The sequence below is a fragment of the Dicentrarchus labrax genome, unplaced genomic scaffold (assembly GCF_905237075.1).
Source record: "Dicentrarchus labrax unplaced genomic scaffold, dlabrax2021, whole genome shotgun sequence".
NCBI classification, from domain to species: Eukaryota; Metazoa; Chordata; class Actinopteri; family Moronidae; genus Dicentrarchus; species Dicentrarchus labrax.
Genome location: NW_026136708.1, coordinates 23,212,783 through 23,234,100, shown reverse-complemented (window position 1 = coordinate 23,234,100; position 21,318 = coordinate 23,212,783). Strand labels below are relative to the sequence as shown.

The 21,318-nt window shown below is 43.1% G+C and overlaps 1 protein-coding gene and 1 long non-coding RNA gene across 27 annotated transcripts; one reads left to right on the top strand and one right to left on the bottom strand.

Moving 5' to 3' along the window:
* Window positions 1-1,287: 1,287 nt before the first annotated feature.
* LOC127368348 (MAP/microtubule affinity-regulating kinase 3) lies at window positions 1,288-20,081 on the top strand. 25 transcript variants are annotated; one of them, XM_051409073.1, is made up of 20 exons: window positions 1,303-1,840; window positions 3,276-3,461; window positions 3,566-3,619; window positions 6,725-6,773; window positions 8,310-8,375; window positions 8,511-8,581; window positions 8,677-8,754; window positions 9,076-9,210; window positions 10,312-10,413; window positions 13,318-13,437; window positions 14,459-14,558; window positions 14,652-14,764; window positions 14,847-15,063; window positions 15,173-15,372; window positions 16,984-17,081; window positions 17,557-17,829; window positions 17,922-17,966; window positions 18,972-19,375; window positions 19,417-19,524; window positions 19,775-19,824. In XM_051409073.1, exons 1-18 carry the CDS (start codon window positions 1,790-1,792, stop codon window positions 19,336-19,338), a joined length of 2,325 nt encoding a protein of 774 aa, XP_051265033.1. In that variant the 5' UTR covers window positions 1,303-1,789; the 3' UTR covers window positions 19,339-19,375; window positions 19,417-19,524; window positions 19,775-19,824. The 25 variants fall into 25 exon arrangements, with proteins under 25 accessions (XP_051265039.1, XP_051265038.1, XP_051265031.1 ...); XM_051409054.1 differs by having other exon boundaries at window positions 19,417-19,660; window positions 19,717-19,806; XM_051409072.1 differs by lacking the exon at window positions 19,775-19,824 and adding an exon at window positions 19,636-19,760.
* Window positions 17,034-17,557, bottom strand: LOC127368445 (uncharacterized). 2 transcript variants are annotated; one of them, XR_007885833.1, is made up of 3 exons: window positions 17,418-17,557; window positions 17,248-17,357; window positions 17,034-17,117 (listed from the first exon to the last, which is right to left on the bottom strand). It is a non-coding gene; the product is annotated as an uncharacterized LOC127368445 (long non-coding RNA). The 2 variants fall into 2 exon arrangements; XR_007885834.1 differs by having other exon boundaries at window positions 17,079-17,167; window positions 17,268-17,357.
* Window positions 20,082-21,318: the final 1,237 nt, after the last annotated feature.

Below are 21,318 nucleotides of genomic sequence, written 5' to 3'. Positions count from 1 at the left end.
TGTTTGTCTCCCTGGGTGTTCATAGTGTCAGCTCTTTCCCCTGTTCGAGCGTTCAAGTCCCCACGGAGTAATACATTTCCCATGGTTTTATAATGGTTAATTTCCTCCTCAAGAACAGAGAAAATATCTGGGTTGTAGTAGGGGGATTCTGATGGAGGTATTTCAACCATATATAAGATTCTTCTTTTTTAATAACTGTGATGGACTGGCTCAGTTCTGATTTACACCATATAATCATGCCTCCTGAATCTCTGCCTTGGGTTATTGTGGGATGTTTTGTTGATGGTATAATAATCTCAGTGTAGCCATGAGGACGACCAGTGGAAACATCTTCTCTGCACCATGTCTCCTGTAAAACTATGATGTCAGAGTCTTTTAACTCTCTATTAAATGTGTCTATGTAAATAAGTGTGAACCTTTGTATTGATTAGGATCAATATCAGTGAGCTCAGAGTGCTGCAGATTCCTGAACTCACAGCAACCTTCAGTAAGCGCTTCCAGCTGTGAGCTCATCAATCAGTTCCAGATGGATCAATACCTCTGATCTCTGACATCCACCAGATGTTGACCAGGACTGTGTGAACCTGCGCTGCCCCCTGCTGGTCATCTACCCTCACAACCCTTACTGGAGCATTTATATTTAATATAATTCAAATCAGACAAAAATACCCTTCAGTAGTTTTAACAGGTCAAAAGTTATATTTATTTTTAACATAAACAATAAGACGAAACTTAGCCTTGATCATTTTTAACTCTAAATTATGATAAATACATTGTTATATTTTTTATTTGTCATTTTGTTTGTTAAGAAATGGCCTTATCTGACAATCAGAGCCGTTGAGATCAATATATATATTAATATATTATTATTGACGGCGATCAGAGCCGTTCAGATCGATATATATATATCAATATATTATTATTATTATTGATATATTCTATCATCGGCGATCAGAGCCGTTCAGATCAATATATATATATCAATATATTATTATTATTGATATATTCTATCATCGGCGATCAGAGCCGTTCAGATCGATATATATATATCAATATATTATTATTATTGATACATTCTATCATCGGCGATATATTATAATATATTATTATTTTATATATTCTATCATCGGCGATCAGAGCCGTTCGGATCGATATATATATATCAATATATTATTATTATTGATGTATTCTATCTCTGGCTCTGAGGTGACGTTGTATTTCTGTCCAGTCACCCTAGCAACAACAAACGCCGTCGCTCCGCTGACCAACCAATCACATCGCATGCTGTTCCTGACGTCACGACCTGTCATCGCGCTGGGTTTGGTTAGTCCGCCATCTTGGCTGCGGCTAGCGGAGCGGCTAGCATAGAGTGTCTCCAGACCGGCTGAGGAGATCCTGAACCAACCGAACCGGGTCTGTCTCTCAGAACCGACCCGGACCAGAGTCCAGCAGGCAGATCTGGACCCGCTGTGGTCCCAGAAACAGGGCCACACTGCGGTCCTCGTGCCGGGCTAACTCTCTGGCTAACTCCGCCGGTACAGAGGAACTGTTGCTCCGGTTCGCTCTCTGTGCGGTTCACTGCCGGAAAACAAGCCGAACCGAACCGAACCGAACCGAACCCGACAGGTAACAGTCCGCTCCTGCAGGCGGACCGGAACCAGGGATGCCGGTTAAGGTCCGGCCCAAATAGACCCGAGCTGAACTTTCAGCAGTCCGCTAACTTCATCCAGCAGCTCCGGAGCGGACAGCGGCTTCATGACCGAACCTCCCTCACTCTGACCCGGGTAACATGTCCACCAGGACCCCCCTACCCACCGTCAACGAGCGGGACGCCGAGAACGTGAGTCCACACTTATTATTGATTATTGATTATTGATTATTATATAGTCCACACTTAATATTGATTATTGATTATTGATTATTTATTATTATATAGTCCACACTTAATATTGATTATTGATTATTGATTATTTATTATTATATAGTCCACACTTAATATTGATTATTGATTATTGATTATTATATAGTCCACACTTAATATTGATTATTGATTATTATATAGTCCATACTTAATATTGATTATTGATTATTGATTATTTATTATTATATAGTCCATACTTAATATTGATTATTTATTATTATATAGTCCATACTTAATATTGATTATTGATTATTATATAGTCCATACTTAATATTTATTATTTATTATTATATAGTCCATACTTGATATTGATTATTTATTATTATATAGTCCATACTTAATATTGATTATTGATTATTATATAGTCCATACTTAATATTGATTATTTATTATTATATAGTCCATACTTAATATTTATTATTTATTGTTATATAGTCCATACTTAATATTTATTATTTATTGTTATATAGTCCATACTTAATATTTATTATTTATTGTTATATAGTCCATACTTAATATTTATTATTTATAATTTATTATTATATAGTCCATACTTAATATTTATCATTTTTTTATTTATTATTATATAGTCCATACTTAATATTTATTATATATTACTCCATATTTAATATTTATTATATATTAGTCCATACTATATTAGTCCATACTTAATATTTATTATATATTACTCCATATTTAATATTTATTATTTATTATTTATTAGTCCATACTTAATATTTATTATTTATTAGTCCATACTTCATAGTTATTATTTATTATTTATTAGTCCATACTTAATATTTATTATTTATTAGACCATATTTAATATTTATTATTTATTAGTCCATATTTAATATTTATTATATATAAGTCCATACTTAATATTTATTATATATAAGTCCATATTTAATAAATATTATATATTAGTCAATACTTAATATTTATTATATATAAGTCCATATTTAATAAATATTATATATTAGTCAATACTTAATATTTATTATTTATTAGTTCATATTTAATATTTATTAGTTATACATACTTGATTATATTGATCCCAGAGTTATTATTAATCAATGTATTGAACCCAGAGTTATTAATAATCAATGTATTGATCCCAGAGTTATTATTAATCAATGTATTGATCCCAGAGTTATTGATAATCAATGTATTGATCCCAGAGTTCATTAATAACACAAAGGGCAACCGTTTACAGCAGACGGCTGTCTCATGGTGATCAATGTCAGTATTGATTAGTATCGGTACCTGGAGTCAAACCTTTGATCATGTATTGATTAGCTGCTGTAAACTAATCAATGGACGTGACGGTCTGTGTGATGGGTTATTTTCCCAGCATACCTCAGTGGACGATGGGCGTGGTCAGGTATCGTCCCGCTCTGTCCGCTCCGCTCGCTGTAAGAACTCTTTGTCCGCCGCTGACGAGACGCCGCACATCGGGAAATACCGACTGCTGAAAACTATCGGAAAGGGAAACTTCGCCAAAGTGAAACTGGCTCGACACATCCCCACTGGACGAGAGGTGAGACAGGGGGAGGGGGGGAGTCAGACAGACAGCTGGATATGGGTTATTGATATACTGATCGGGCTGTTGTTGATACAGATTGAACTCTCTGTGTCTCACAGGTGGCGATCAAAATCATTGATAAGACCCAACTGAACCCCACCAGCCTACAGAAGGTGAGACTAGTGTTGTCACGATACCAAAATTATTGTTCCGATACCGATACCAAGTCAAGATATCTCAAATATCATTGCTGTGCTTTATTTTGAAACCATGACAAGATTTTAATCATATAGCACACTAATGAATGATCATATGAACAGCAGATATATTAAACAAGGTAAAAAAAAAAAAATTTAGCAGCATTATCTCAGTTGTCATAAGAAACATAAGAGAAAACATAACTTTATCTTGATTCTGAACTTAAAATTAAATTTAGCAGCAATATCTCAGATATTGTAACTTATTCTGTCAGTTGTGCAACCTTTCCTTTCAGAGGAGAAAACTCAGCCATTGAGCCCGCGGCTCCAGACTTCTGTAGCAGAAGAAAATGGAAATATTTAAAATATGATGGTGATAAATTTGTCATAACAGAGGACCTAAATAGTTTATGTGTGATAGTGACAATAACTTGTGACTAACTTAGCATCTCTATTAGAGATGTTCCGATACCATTTTTTCCCTTCCGATACTCGTGCTGTGGGTATCGGCCGATACCGAGTACCGATACTGATACCAGTGTGTGTTAAAAAAAATAATAATAATCATACTACGCCTGCATGACTGAGATACAGGGGCGGACTTTCTTTCCCCTACAAAATAAATGTTTCTGTTGTGCTGCAATAACCTGTACTCAAATCACATAATTTCTATTCTATTTAATTTACTACTACACTATTAAATGTGCAGGCTGCACATTAGTAAATTAAATAAAGATGCAGATGTGTAGGTTTATTCTCTGTTACATTAAACAAGGAAACTTCAAACACACACAGAAAGAAATTTGCAATATCCTTTGTTACAACTTAAAACATTTGTTTTATTAAATCAGTTTTATCCCCATCAGGAACTAACCTCCTCATTAAGTTGGTGGTGCTGGATAGGCTCTGGTTGTGTGTCTGTTGTCACCATTAGTGTTTAATGTCTGACCTGCTCCCTTACTGACAAACATGTCAGTTATTTTACAGCACTTCGCTGATCTGTGGTCAGTGCTTTTAGCTTTGTAAGCCTCTCTCTCTCTGCTCCACCTTTCCTCTGGGGCTGTCGATCTCGCTCCATTTTTCAAGCATGTAGAACTACAGGTGAGGGAGGTGTGTGTGTGTGTGTGTGTGTGTGTGTGTGTGTGTGTGTGTGTGTGTGTGTGTGTGTGTGTGTGTGTGTGTGTGTGTGTTGAAAACCCCTCGAAATTGCTTCTTTGCATATGTTGCATGTCGCCGTCTTACTGGTGGGAACATCCACTGTAAAGTACTGCCAAACCGCCGACATGATGCACTAATGTTAGCTCCTTTTAACAGGTGTCAGGCGTCAGGTGATCAATTCTTCTTCGCCCCTCTAATACAGCAGCTGCCACAGCACAACTGTTTTAAGAGCAGCGAAGAAGAACTGTGTCAGAGCTTACAGAGCTAACCAGTAAATAGATTCCTAACTCTAATAAATGATGTGGTATCGGATCGGTGCCTGGACTCCAGTACTCGCCGATACCGATGCCAGCATTTTCGGCAGTATCGGAGGCATTCCCGATACTGGTATCGGAATCGGAACAACTCTAATCTCTATATGCAGTGGTTATAGTGATAACTGCTAACATTTACTTAACCATAACATTATCATAATTAATAATAGGAACTAATGAGTTGACCTAATGTTATTTAAGCTGTGATATATGGATTAATATAGGCTAATGTTTCCTGTACTTCAACGTCTGATTTCTTTGATGGTTAACTTTACATTTGAGTCCATCATTTCTTACAAGGCGTTTCACAAATACACCTCCTCCTCTGCGGTCTGTGCTCTTTAAATGCTGTAATAACCTAATAGAAATAAATCACTGACAAACATGCACATACTCTGATTATAATCATATAGCCTATAGATCATTTTAGCTGATGTTTGTATGCTTTATTTTAGCAGCTTGCAAATGATTAACGTTATCTGTGAAAGTTTTCAGAGACGTTGAACTAGCCGTAGGCAGGCTGTTGGTCAGCCATGAGGATAATGCCCATAGTCAGTCTACTATTTCTCTAGATAGCCTCGTCAAACTACGTTGGTGCAAAATAAACCATAGCCTACTCATTTGACTTATTTAAGGGCATGAACGTGGTTGTGTTATCTTTCACATACTAACTCTCGGTCTTTAAACTCCTTGTACAACTCGGCGTGTTTGTCGGCCGAGTGTTTCTCCAGGTTCGAGGTGTCGGCTCTCTTTGTTTACATTCGTTTGTAACGTTAGCACTGACGACAAACAGGTCTGGACTTATCGGTAGCTTTGCCCTCACTGTCAGTAAGGTAGGCAAAGTACTTCCATATTTCTCTCTCTCTCTCTCTCTCTCTCTCTCTCTCTCTCTCTCTCTCTCTCTCTCTCTCTCTCTCACCCCAACTGGTCGAGACAGACGACCACCCACCTAGAGCCGGAGGATCTGTCCTAGGTTTCTGCCTTTTAACAGGCAGTTTTTCCTTGCCCTTGTCGCCAAGTGCTTGCTCATGGTGGTACTGTTGGGTCTCTGTAATTAATGTTAAAGAGTTCGGTCTAGACCTGCTCTATTTGAAAAGTGTCCTGAGATAACTTCTGTTATGAATTGGCGCTATACAAATAAAATTGAATTGAATTGAATTGAATTTCACTCCTCGCGTCATCTTTTTCTACCAGTCGTGGACCGGCAGCCACAGTATCACTTGTGCTCGCACATGCAGCGATCTTGTTATAGTGTTTGTCACATGACAGCTGCAGCTTCTTTGCTGCGTGCGTGAGGAGAAAAAACACAGACGTCCATGGGGAGGCACTGGAAGCATACGTTGCACACACCAACATGAAATACATCTCTTACGAATCTGGAACGCGGTCATTCTTTAAAGTATCGACACTAATACATTTAGGAATTGTGACGGCTTTAATTTCCGAGAATCGCGATACTTTTGAAGTATTGGTGCACCGTGCAACACTAGGTGAGACACAGTCTGGATCCAGGGTCCAGGATCAGTCTGACCCAGTTGAGTCTGTCAGTGTCAATAAAGTCTGGAGGATTTACCTGTCTCACTCTTATCCACACCTGTCTGTCTGTCAGCTCTTCAGAGAAGTCAGAATAATGAAGATCTTAAATCACCCAAACATTGGTGAGTGTCTGTACCTGTCTGTCTGTACCTGTCTGTCTGTCTCTGTCTGACTGTACCTGTCTGTCTGTCTGTACCTGTCTGTCTGTCTGTACCTGTCTGTCTGTCTGTACCTGTCTGTCTGTCTCTGTCTGACTGTACCTGACTGTCTGTCTGTACCTGTATGTCTGTACTTGACTGTCTGTACCTCCAGGGCTCCAGAGTGCGACACATGCGACCAAAATTTTTAAGAGTGCGACTAATAATTTTCTAGGTCGCACTGGTGCACCTGACGCTGCCCGGGTGAAACATACATTTATTTTGCAAGCACATCATCTCTCTGTGTTCTCCTGTGAGTGAACTCACACACTCATGGTAGGATCATATCGGGTTCTAAACCAATAAGAGACAGAGCTCGGGCGGGTCTTTGCCTCTGATTGGCTGTGGTCCTGTTCATCGCGCTAAGTTGTGTGTTTAAAAATTGCCGATCCCCGGTCCTTCGGCGACAGCATCAGACTCGGAACCAGAGGAGGAGACAACCGAGTCTGGGATAGAGCCCAGCTCCGAGACCCAAATTAAAAAGGTCAAAATATATTCCTTCAGACAGGACTGGCTGAAACAAGTTCCCTGGCTGAGGTTCAACAAAGGACGTAACGCAATGCACTGCGTGTACTGTCAGGAGTGCGGTCAGAATATGGCCGGAAATAGTGCATTCGTGAGCGGGTCAACAACATTTCGTATCAAAACTTTAAAAAAACATAACGTGTCTAAAAAACACACGATATGCCGTGACAAGTGTGTAGAGAAAGTGGCCCCTCTCCCAGCTGCATTTCAGCGGCAGGTAGTAGTAATCAGGTCCTCTTTTAATTTAAAATGCTCAACTTCAGCTCAGTGAAGCACTTTAAACACTTTATATTTCTTTTTATATATAATTGTGCTTCAAATAAAGACAAGCATTTCTCTACAACTTATTCTTGTTTAAAAATCATTCACATTATATGAAAGTAATGGAGAGCGATAAAAAGGTGACCTTATGGCGTTAAAGGTGACGCAATGAAAAATTTGGGTGTACCTACATTTTGTGCTGGTGCACCTAAAAAAAAAAAAAGTTAGGCGCACCAGTGCAACCAATGCAAAAAGTTAGTCTGGAGCCCTGACCTCCCTCTGACTGTGTGTCTGTACCTGTCTCTCTGACTGTGTGTCTGTACCTGTCTCTCTGACTGTCTGACTGTACCTGTCTCTCTGACTGTGTGTCTGTACCTGTCTCTCTGACTGTCTGTCTGTACCTGTCTCTCTGACTGTTTGTATGTACCTGTCTCTCTCACTGTCTGTCTGTACCTGACTGTCTGTCTGTACCTGTCTGTACCTGTCTCTCTATCTGACTGACTGTACCTGTCTCTCTGTCTGTCTGTCTGTCTGTCTGTACCTGACTGTCTGTCTATCTGTACCTCTCTCTTTCTGTCTGTCTATGTCTGTCTGTACCTCTCTCTCTGACCGTCTGTCTTTCTGTACCTGTCTCTCTCTCTGACTGTCTGTCTCTCTGTACCTGTCTGTCTGCAGTGAAGCTGTTTGAGGTGATAGAGACTGAGAAGACTCTGTACCTGGTGATGGAGTACGCCAGTGGAGGTCAGTCCACATTCATTACCTTCACAACTAGTTGTAACACCTGAACCAGGTTCACCTGGACCAGGACCGTCTGAGCTTAGACCAGGTTTCTGACCTCTGACCTCAGCGTCAGGTGACCTCCTCTCTCTGCTGCAGGTGAAGTGTTTGACTACCTCGTAGCTCACGGCAGGATGAAGGAGAAGGAGGCCAGAGCTAAATTTAGACAGGTAACACACACACACACACACACACACACACACACACACACACTGCTGTTACCATGGTTACAACCTGTAGGGACCCACATCCCATAATGCCGCAGTCTGAACCTGTCTGTCTGCAGATTGTGTCTGCAGTGCAGTACTGCCATCAGAAGCACATCGTTCACCGGGACCTGAAGGTAACACGCACTGAACTCTCATTTCCCAGCTGATACTGAATGCACCATCAAAATGCATTCATCCTAGTCTCTCTCTCTCTCTCTCTTTCTCTCTCTGTCTCTCTTTCTCTCTCTCTGTCTCACTCTCTGTCTCTCTCTGTCTCTTTCTCTCTCTTTCTCTCTCTGTCTCTCTCTCTGTCTCTCTCTGTCTCTCTCTCTCTCTGTCTCTCTTTCTCTCTCTCTGTCTCACTCTCTGTCTCTCTCTCTCTCTGTCTCTCTCTCTCTCGCTGTCTCTCCTCCTCTCTCCCTCTCCTCCTCCTCTCTCCCTCTCTCCTCCTGCAGGCGGAGAACCTCCTCCTGGATGCTGATATGAATATTAAGATAGCAGATTTTGGGTTCAGTAATGAGTTCACTGTCGGTGGGAAACTGGACACTTTCTGTGGTTCTCCTCCGTATGCTGCTCCTGAACTCTTCCAGGTACTCTCTCTCTCTCTCTCTCTCTCTCTCTCTCTCTCTCTCTCTCTATGTACAGATTAAAGGCACGGCCTCCAGCCTACGCCAACATTTCCATGGCACATTTGGTGGAGACTGTTTATGAGCCCCTAACTTCCAGCTCATTACTACAGATATTTAGATGATATATGGGGAACATGGACACATAGCCTAGAGGAAGTCCACCAATTTATAGAGATACTAAACACACACCATAGCTCAATCAAGTTAAATACACCACACATAACACACATTCACCCAAACACACACACTAGGCACTAAAGTTTATTTTAAAGACACAGACACACACATGCACTTCTACACAACAACAGCCTCCACCAGAAACACACATTTAAAGGACTAATTAAATCCCAACTACTACTGCTACTACACAAACAGTGGACTTTAAAGAGGCCACTCAGACCCTCTTCAGGGCGTTAAAACCAGGGGATACTCCAGGTCCTTCCTCACATCCAATCAGGAAGGACTTCCTCACCACGAGACCAGAGGACAGGAGAAACATCCTCCCATTAATCACCACCTGCTCCACATATAGCGTAGCAGCAAACAAACACATGAAGAACACAAACATGCTCCAGGAGTATAAAATAATCTCAGCCTACAAGAGGAACAAAAACCTAAAGACTATCTGGTCAAAAGTAAACTACCAGAACTTAACACAATTCCTCAACAAAGCCCCAATGACTTTAGACCACAGAGACAAACACAAGAGAGGACAATGTCCTCCTCACACAGTAAGACAGGTAAAGCTTCCTGATACTGAACACATTGACATAATGAAAGCCCAGAGTCCTGATCATCTACACCCAGTACCAAACCCACTACAGTCACAGTCCGTGGAAGAGAGTGGACCAGAACCACAGCACTACCACAGCACAACCACAGCACTACCACAGCACAACCAGTGTGAGAGACTACTGATGTCCTGAAGTCATTCAGACAACCTGTAACACCTCCTACTAACTTCAGAACATCTAACTGTAATCTGTAATCTGTAATCTGTGTGTGTGTGTGTGTGTGTGTGTGTGTGGGTGTGGGTGTGTGTATATACTGTGTGTGTTTCAGGGTAAGAAGTATGATGGTCCAGAAGTGGATGTGTGGAGTTTAGGAGTTATTCTCTACACTCTTGTTAGTGGATCTTTACCATTTGATGGACAGAACCTCAAGGTCAGTAACACACACTGTAACACACACTGTACACACTGTAACACACACACTGTACACACTGTAACTAACACTCTGTAACACACTGTAAGACACACACTGTAACTAACACTGTAACACACACTGTAACACACACACACTGTACACACTGTAACACACACTGTAACACACACTGTACACACTGTAACTAACACTGTAACACACACACTGTACACACTGTAACTAACACACTGTAACACACACTGTAACTAACACTGTAACACACACTGTAACACACTGTAAGACACACACTGTAACTAACACTCTGTAACACACTGTAACACACACTGTAACACACTGTAACACACACTGTAACACACTGTAACTAACACTCTGTAACACACACTGTAAGACACACTGTACACACTGTAACTAACACTGTAACACACACACTGTACACACTGTAACTAACACACTGTAACACACACTGTAACACACACTGTAACTAACACTGTAACACACACTGTAACACACACTGTACACACTGTAACTAACACTGTAACACATTGTAAGACACACACTGTAACTAACACTGTAACACACTGTAACACACACTGTAACACACACTGTAACTAACACTGTAACACACACTGTAACACACACTGTACACACTGTAACTAACACTGTAACACACTGTAAGACACACACTGTAACTAACACTCTGTAACACACTGTAACACACACTGTAACTAACACTGTAACACACACTGTAACACACACTGTACACACTGTAACACACACTGTAACTAACACTCTGTAACACACTGTAACACACACTGTAACTAACACTGTAACACACACTGTAACTAACACTGTAACACACACTGTAACTAACACTGTAACACACACTGTAACACACACTGTAACTAACACTGTAACACACACTGTAACACACACTGTACACACTGTAACACACACTGTAACTAACACTCTGTAACACACTGTAACACACACTGTAACTAACACTGTAACACACACTGTAACTAACACTGTAACACACACTGTAACTAACACTGTAACACACACTGTAACACACACTGTAACTAACACTGTAACACACTGTAACTAACACTCTGTAACACACTGTAACACACACTGTAAGACACACTGTACACACTGTAACTAACACTGTAACACACACACTGTACACACTGTAACTAACACACTGTAACACACACTGTAACACACACTGTAACTAACACTGTAACACACACTGTAACACACACTGTACACACTGTAACTAACACTGTAACACATTGTAAGACACACACTGTAACTAACACTGTAACACACTGTAACACACACTGTAACACACACTGTAACACACACTGTACACACTGTAACTAACACTGTAACACATTGTAAGACACACACTGTAACTAACACTGTAACACACTGTAACTAACACTGTAACACACACTGTAACACACACTGTAACACACACTGTAACTAACACTGTAACACATTGTAAGACACACACTGTAACTAACACTGTAACTAACACTGTAACTAACACTGTAACACACACTGTAACTAACACTGTAACTAACACTGTAACTAACACTGTAACACACACTGTAACACACGCACTGTAACACACACTATAACACACTGTACACACATTGTAACACACACACTGTACACTAGGGGTGTAACGGTACACACAAGTCACGGTTCAGTACGTACCTCGGTATGGGTTCGGTACAACGAAAAAAAGAAATCACATATAGAAGACTAGCTTTTTTTCATTGAACTGACCAATTGACTGGAAAATAAAAAACCCTCTCCTGTTATAAAAGTAAAAAAGAAATAGAATAAAACATAAAACTAATGTATTAGGAGGGTTCTCATTCTGTTAATACAGAGGAAAAGATAGACTGAGGTAGTCAGGTAGCACTTCTTGCCAACTGGCAACTTTGTCGTTGCTTCTGTGATGTTTTTGGCCCTGTCAGTGTTAATGTCAAGAGGTGGCTTAAAAGCAGCGGGGATAAGTTGTTGCACCAGTGACAGATATGTTGGGGTGATGCTGTCTTATGTGGGTTAGCATGTTTGAGGTGTTGCCAGCAACATACTGCACCTCCGTGAAACATCGCCGGCAGAAAGTCTTTGTCCGGTCCACCACTCGCATGCCATCACCATTATATTGTACTGGGAAGCCAAAGCGCTCCAAACAGCTGATTTAAGTGAAGCCGGCGGCTCCTCCAACTCCACACTTTCCATCACTTTTCTTCTTCGTCCTTTTTTGTAACTACTTCTTCTTCTGTAATGACTGTTTCTGGCAGCTTTTAGGCTCATTACCGCCACCTGGATTAAACTGAGGACTCGACTTATTTTTTTTAAACTCACTGCAGTCACTTTTATGACTGCGTGCACCGAACCGTGACACCCGTACTGTGACGGTTCATTCACTCTCTGTCTCACTGTCTGTCTCACTCTCTGTTTCACTCTCTGTCTGTCTTACTGTCTGTCTCTCTGTCTCACTCTCTGTCTGTCTTACTGTCTGTCTCTCTGTCTCACTCTCTGTCTGTCTCTCTGTCTCACTCTCTGTCTGTCTCATTCACTGACTGTCTCTCTCTCTCTCTCTCTCTCTCTCTGTCTCACTCTCTGACTCTCTGTCTGTCTGTCTCTCTCTCTGTCTGTCTGTCTCACTCACTGTCTGTCTTACTGTCTGTCTCTCTGTCTCACTCTCTGTCTGTCTCATTCACTGACTGTCTCTCTCTCTGTCTCACTCTGTGACTCACTGTCTGTCTCACTCACTGTCTGTCTCTCTGTCTCACTCTCTGTCTGTCTCACTCACTGACTGTCTCTCTCTCTGTCTCACTCTCTGACTCACTGTCTGTCTCACTCTGTCTGTCTCACTCTCTGTAGGAGCTGAGGGAGCGGGTTCTTCGTGGTAAATATCGGATTCCTTTCTATATGTCTACTGACTGTGAGAACCTGCTGAAACGCTTCCTGGTTCTGAACCCGGGGAAACGAGGAACTCTGGAGGTCAGAACACCGATCAATAACCCATATCAATGATTGATCAATGCCACAGAGAGACCACAGGATGGATTCACTGATCCTCATGTTCACTTCAGTGTTTCTGTTGAGTGGACAGAATGTTTGATTGATCGGTTGATTGGTGTTTGATTGATCGGTTGATTGGTGTTTGATTGATCGGTTGATTGGTTTATTGGTGTTTGATTGATCGGTTGATTGGTGTTTGATTGATCTGCTGATTGGAGTTTGATTGATTGGTGTTTGATGATCTGCTGATTGGTGTTTGATTGATCGGTGTTTGATTGATCTGCTGATTGGTGTTTGATCTGCTGATTGGTGTTTGATTGATTGGTTGATTGGTGTTTGATTGATCTGCTGATTGGTGTTTGATTGATTGGTTGATTGGTGTTTGATTGATCTGCTGATTGGTGTTTGATTAATCGGCTGATTGGTGTTTGATTGATCTGCTTATTGGTGTTTGATTGATCTGCCGATTTGTGTTTGATTGATCTGCCGATTGGTGTTTGATTGATCTGTTGATTGGTGTTGATTGATCTGCTGATTGGTGTTTGATTGGTGTTTGATTGATCAGCTGATTGTTGTTTGATCGGCTGATTGGTGTTTGATTGATCTGCTGATTGGTGTTTGATTGATTGGTTTATTGGTGTTTGATTGATCGGCCGATTGGTGTTTGATTGGTCTGCTGGTTGGTGTTTGATTGATCGGCTGGTTGGTGTTTGATTGATCGGCCGATTGGTGTTTGATTGGTCTGCTGGTTGGTGTTTGATTGATCAGCTGATTGGTGTTTGATCTGCTGATTGGTGTTTGATTGATCTGCTGATTGGTGTTTGATTGATTGGTTTATTGGTGTTTGATTGATTGGCCGATTGGTGTTTGATTGGTCTGCTGATTGGTGTTTGATTGATCGGCTGATTGGTGTTTGATTGATCGGCTGATTGGTGTTTGATTGATCTGCTGATTGGTATTTGATTGATCGGTTGATTGGTGTGTTTTTTTTCATCCTCAGCAAATCATGAGGGACCGTTGGATCAATGCAGGCTCTGATGAGGAGGCTCTGAAGCCGTTTGTGGAGCCAGAGCTGGACATCAGGGACCAGAACCGGATCGGTACTCTCTCTTTAAATCCTGGACCCAGCACTTCCTGTAGTGTCACAGGACCAGCAGCCAATTAGGAGGCTGATCACTGTGCTGTTGTTTCAGACCTGATGGTGGGGATGGCCTACTCCAGAGAGGAGATCAACCAATCACTCGCCAACAGGAAGTATGATGACATCACCGCCACCTACCTGCTGCTGGGGCGCAGGGCCGCTGAGGTCAGAGGTGGTTGCCGTGGTAACAACAGGTGTGAAGTCACACAGGTAGGGAGCAGTAACAGTGTTTGTGTCTGTCGTTCAGGTGGAGGTGAGTGACTCCTCGTCTTCCAGCAGCGTGCCCCTCCTCAAACCTCGTCCGTCCAGCAGTAGCCAGTCTCCTGCTCACCTCCTCAACCAGCGCTCCTCCTCCTCCTCCTCCTCCTCCTCCTCCAAACAGAGGAGGTACAGTGACCAAGGTACGTACCAATGTGCTCCTACTCCTCCTCCTCTCTTCAAACAGAGGAGGTACAGTGACCAAGGTACGTACCAAAGTGCTCCTACTCCTCCTCCTCCTCCTCTCTTCAAACCGAGGAGGTACAGTGACCAAGGTACGTTCACAGACTATAACTCCTCCTCTCTCCCCTCCAGTGTGTCCGGCCTCCTCAGCCGCTCCCCCCTCCAGGAGGAGTCAGGCAGCAGCGTCAGCAGAGGAGGAGGTGAAGCAGGAGGTGGGAGGTGAGAACAGGAAGTGCAGTCCTGTGGAGGGAGGGAGTCCTCTGCTTGGGAACGCCAACAACCCCAACATGGCCGACATCCCAGAGCGGAGAAAGACTTCGGCCGCACCCACCGTGAGTTCAGAGCATTACACTATATACATTATGTACAGTGCATACGGAAAGTATTCACAGCGCTTCACTTTTTTCACATTTCATTATGTTACAACTTTATTCTAAAATGGATTCAATTCATTTTTTTCCTCAAAATTCTACACAATACACCATAATGACAACTTAAAAAGGTTTGAGATTTTTTTCAAATTTATTAAAAATAAAAAATGAAGAAATCACTTGTACATAGGTATTCACGGGCACTGCACTAGTCTATATATATATATATATATATATATATATATAATATATAAAATGAACAGTAGCTACAATAAACGGTGCAAACAGTAAACAGTGCAAATGGAAGTAAAACAGTGCAAATGGATGTGCAAAATACAGATAGAAATTGTCCATTGTCTATTATCTATTGTCCTCTCTGCCTTTACTGAGAGCTGTTGTACAGTCTGATGGGGGACGAAAGAGTTTTTGAGTCTGTTGGTGGAGCTGGACTGGGACAGCAGTCTGCCACTGAACACACTCCTCTGCCTGGTGAAGGTGTTGTGCAGAGGGTGGTGGGTGTTGTCCAGTATGGACAGCAGTTTGTCCAGGGTCCCTCTCTCTGCCACTGTCACCAGAGAGTCCAGCTCTGTGCCAGCTACTGAGCCAGCTCTCCTCACCAGTCTGTCCAGTCGACCGGCATCTCTCTTCTTGCTGTTTCCTCCCCAGCATACCACAGCATAAAAGAGCACGCTAGCCACCACAGACTGGTAAAACATCTGCAGCAGTTTTTTGCAGATGTTGAAGGACCCCAGCCTTCTCAGGAAGTACAGACGGCTCTGCCCTTTCCTGTGTAAAGCATCCATATTTGCTGTCCAGTCCAGCTTGTCGTCCAGCTCTAGCCCTAGATATTTACTAATAATTACTGCGGTCTCTCCGTGAGGTAGTCCGTAATCCAGGTCACCAGGAGTGGGTCCACCCTCAAGCGCTGTGAATACTTTACGTATGCACTGTATACATTATACATACACCATAACTATATATATACATTATACATACACCATAACTATATATATACATTATACATACACCATAACTATATATATATACATTATACATACACCATAACTATATATATACATTATACATACACCATAACTATATATATACATAACATTCACCATAACATATACATTATACATACACCATAACTATATATATACATTATACATACACCATAACTATATATATACATTATACATACACCATAACTATATATATACATTATACATACACCATAACTATATATATACATTATACATACACCATAACTATATATACATTATACATACATCATAACTATATATATACATTATACATACACCATAAATATATATACAAATTAAATACACCATAACTATAATAAAATTATAATACACCATAACTATATATACAAATTATACATACACCATAACTATATATATACATTATACATACACCATAACTATAACCATATATATATACATTATACATACGTGTTTGTTTGAATAAACTTTATTTACATAATTTACACAAATCAATATGATCCATTAATGTTCATCATCATGTGATTGAATCATGTGACCTGTGTGTCAGAGTGGAACGTCCAGCATGACGAGGAGGAACACGTATGTGTGCAGTGAGAGGAACTCCACAGAGCGACCCCCTGTGATCCAGAACGGCAAAGAGAACAGGTACACCACAGTCCACTTCAGTCCACCACAGTCCACCTCAGTCCACTTCAGTCCACTTCAGTCCACCACAGTCCACCACAGTCCACCTCAGTCCACTTCAGTCCACCAAAGTCCACTTCAGTCCACCAGAGTCCACCACAGTCCACTTCAGTCCACCTCAGTCCACCTCAGTCCACTTCAGTCCACTTCAGTCCACCACAGTCCACCTCAGTCCACTTCAGTCCACCACAGTCCACCACAGTCCACCAAAGTCCACTTCAGTCCACCACAGTCCACCTCAGTCCACTTCAGTCCACCACAGTCCACCACAGTCCACCAAAGTCCACTTCAGTCCACCACAGTCCACTTCAGTCCACCTCAGTCCACCAAAGTCCACCTCAGTCCACTTCAGTCCACCTCAGTCCACTTCAGTCCACTTCAGTCCACCTTTGCATATACAGTGATGTCACATGTAACGCTGCCCCCCCTCCTACAGTTCAGCCTCTACCCCCCCTCAGAGGTCAGTGGGCGGAGCCTCCACCCACAGCATCAGCAGTGGGGCCACTCCCCCCGACCGACTGCGGTTCCCACGGGGGACGGCGAGCCGCAGCACGTTCCACGGCGGTCAGCTCCGAGAGAGACGCACCGCCACCTACAATGGCCCCCCTGCCTCGCCCAGCCTGTCACATGACGCCACGCCTTTAACTCAATCACGAGCCAGAGGATCCACCAACCTGTTCTCCAAACTCACCTCCAAACTCACACGCAGGTACGCCAACGCAAAGCATCATGGGAGGTTGAGTCAGTATGTCCTTTCTGCATACTCATATTCTTCCTTTGTTGTCTCCTCCTGGCTGGCAGAGGGGGCTCAGAGGTCGAGAGGAACGGCAGACCTGAGGGCTCCAGGTGAGTCACACACTCTCTCCTCCTCTCTCCTCCTGTAGCCTGTGTGTCCCTGCCTGTGCCCGAGGCAGATGTTGGTGTTCTTGGTCCAGCAGCCGGTTCCACTGGTTACATTGTAACACTAGTGATTTGGCTACAGTAGAACAGAACAACCCTGAGGAGCAACAGGCCTCTGTGGCTGCAGAGAACCTGAACACTGAACACTGAATCAGACACTGACTGAGTCACTGACTGAGTCACTGACTGAGTCCGACACTGAATCAGACACTGAGTCACTGACTGAGTCAGACACTGATTCAGACACTGACTGAGTCAGACACTGAGTCAGACACTGAGTCACTGACTGAGTCAGACACTGATTCAGACACTGACTGAGTCAGACACTGAATCAGACACTGAGTCAGACACTGAGTCAGACACTGAGTCAGACACTGACTGAGTCAGACACTGAATCAGACACTGACTGAGTCAGACACTGAATCAGACACTGAGTCAGACACTGAGTCAGACACTGATTCAGACACTGACTGAGTCAGACACTGAATCAGACACTGAGTCAGACACTGAGTCAGACACTGAGTCAGACACTGACTGAATCAGACACTGAGTCAGACACTGACTGAGTCAGACACTGAATCAGACACTGACTGAGTCAGACACTGAATCAGACACTGACTGAGTCAGACACTGATTCAGACACTGATTCACTGTGACCAATAAACAACTTCAATTTACCAATTCAGTCTCTGGTATGAATGAACTGAAATGTGTTAATACACTGATGTGTTTTATTGTAGCGTATGAACTTTAAAGGAGCAATGGAGTCTCCATTATCTGTTACACAGCTAACTTATACATAGTAGTTGTTTTTATATTTATTTATTTGTGTTGTTTGTTTTGTTTAGCTCTAAAGTGATGATGTGATTGTGATGAAAAAGTCCAATAAAGGGATGTTAAACATCTCTCCTCTCCTCTCCTCTCCTCTCTCCCCCTCTCTCCTCCCTGCAGTCGCAGCGTGTCCTGCGATCAGAAGGAGGAACCTGGATCTCCTGCTCCTCCTCTGAAGGAGTCGAAGCCTCGTTCCCTGAGGTTCACGTGGAGCATGAAGACCACGTCCTCCATGGATCCTCAGGACATGATGAAGGAGATCAGGAAGGTCCTGGACGCCAGCAACTGCGACTACGAGCAGCGTGAGCGCTTCCTGCTGCTGTGTGTCCATGGCGACGGGCTCGCCGACAGCCTCGTCCAATGGGAGATGGAGGTGTGCAAACTGCCCCGCCTCTCGCTCAACGGAGTCCGCTTCAAACGGATCTCAGGAACCTCCATCGCCTTCAAGAACATCGCCTCCAAGATCGCCAACGAGCTCAAGCTGTAGACAGACGGGTCAGAGAGAGAGAGAGAGAGAGAGACAGGTCAGAGGGAGAGAGAGAGAGAGAGAGAGAGAGAGAGACAGGTCAGAGGGAGAGAGAGAGAGAGAGAGAGAGAGACAGGTCAGAGGGAGAGTGAGACGGGTCAGAGGGAGAGGGAGAATGAGACAGGTCAGAGAGAGAGAGAGAGACAGGTCAGAGGGAGAGAGAGAGAGACAGGTCAGAGAGAGAGAGGGGAGAGAGAGGGAGAGAGAGACAGGTCAGAGGGAGAATGAGACAGGTCAGAGAGAGAGAGAGAGAGACAGGTCAGAGAGAGAGAGAGAGAGACAGGTCAGAGGGAGAGTGAGAGAGACAGGTCAGAGAGAGAGAGAGGGAGAGAGAGACAGGTCAAAGGGAGAGGGAGAATGAGACAGGTCAGAGAGAGAGAGAGAGAGAGAGAGACAGGTCAGAGAGAGAGAGAGAGAGACAGGTCAGAGGGAGAGTGAGAGAGACAGGTCAGAGAGAGAGAGACAGGTCAGAGGGAGGGAGAGAGAGAGAGAGAGAGAGAGAGACAGGTCAGAGGGAGAGAGAGAGAGACAGGTCAGAGGGAGAGGGAGAGAGAGAGAGAGAGAGACACAGGTCAGAGAGAGAGAGAGACAGACAGGGACCAGCAGGATGTAATCGTGTCACTGTCTAGCAATCTGTCTGTATGGGGTTTCCCTCTCCTGCCCCTAGCACAGCAGGGGCAGCTGACTGCTGCACAGGATCATGGGACTTGGAGTCCAGTGTTGGACAGGAACTGTTCTGCTGATGTACATTTGTTTTATTTTGAAAGGCGGGGCTACACCGGTAGTGGGCGGGGTCAACTCGATAGTGGGCGGGGTCAACTCGATAGTGGGCGGGGTCATGTGAGTTACGTTTGTGAATGTAAATATTTTGACAGACTCACCTGGATTAATGTTTCCTCTTTTGTACTGTGAACAATCAGCTGATCATCATTAAACACCTGAACGCAGCACCACTTCCTGTCCGTGTGTCAGTGAACGCAGCACCGCTTCCTGTCCGTGTGTCAGTGAACGCAGCACCGCTTCCTGTCCGTGTGTCAGTGAACGCAGCACCGCTTCCTGTCCGTGTGTCAGTGAACGCAGCACCGCTTCCTTCCGTGTGTCAGTGAGACCCGTGTCAGTGAACGCAGCACCGCTTCCTGTCCGTGTGTCAGTGAACGCAGCACCGCTTCCTGTCCGTGTGTCAGTGAACGCAGCACCACTTCCGATCTAGCTACGGAAGCCCAAAGGGTCACAACATCAGGTCGTTGATGGTGTTGTCATGGTTACAGCTCATAAATATGATAAATGATTGGTTATAGATAACAAGTTTTATTCTGAAGGACCAAACTACATTTAGTCAGACAGACAGCTGCAGACAGACAGGTCATCTGGAGGCTGTCTGTAGTAAACCACGTTCATAAAAATAAACTTTATTATTGTTTGTAACAGATCTCGTAGGTATGATGTCAGAGTGAGTCGGCCACACAGTGTGTGTTACAGTGTGTGTGTAACAGTGTGTGTGTGTGTGTGTTACAGTGTGTAACAGTGTGTGTTACAGTGTGTGTGTGTGTGTGTGTGTGTGTTACAGTGTGTAACAGTGTGTGTTACAGTGTGTGTGTGTTTGTGTGTGTGTTACAGTGTGTGTGTGTGTTTGTGTGTGTGTTACAGTGTGTGTGTGTGTGTGTGTTACAGTGTGTGATACAGTGTGCGTTACTGTGTGTGTGTGTGTGTGTGTTACAGTGTGTTACATTGTGTGTGTGTGTGTGTGTGTGTGTGTGTGTGTGTGTGTTACAGTGTGTGATAGTGTGGGTGTGTTACAGTGTGTGTGTGTGTGTGTGTGTGTGTTACAGTGTGTTATAGTGTGTGTTACAGTGTGTTACAGTGTGTGTTTGTGTGTGTGTTACAGTGTGTGTGTGTGTGTGTGTGTGTGTTACTGTGTGTGTGTGTGTGTGTGTTACAGTG

What these genes read in the sequence shown, in the direction of transcription:
- LOC127368348 (XM_051409061.1), top strand. Translation starts at nt 1,790, where the DNA reads ATGTCCACCAGGACCCCCCTACCCACCGTCAACGAGCGGGACGCCGAG. An exon ending in TTGATGGACAGAACCTCAAG is followed by an intron (nt 10,414 to 13,317) that starts GTCAGTAACACA and finishes CACTCTCTGTAG; the next exon opens with GAGCTGAGGGAGCGGGTTCT. An exon ending in CAGGGACCAGAACCGGATCG is followed by an intron (nt 14,559 to 14,651) that starts GTACTCTCTCTT and finishes CTGTTGTTTCAG; the next exon opens with ACCTGATGGTGGGGATGGCC.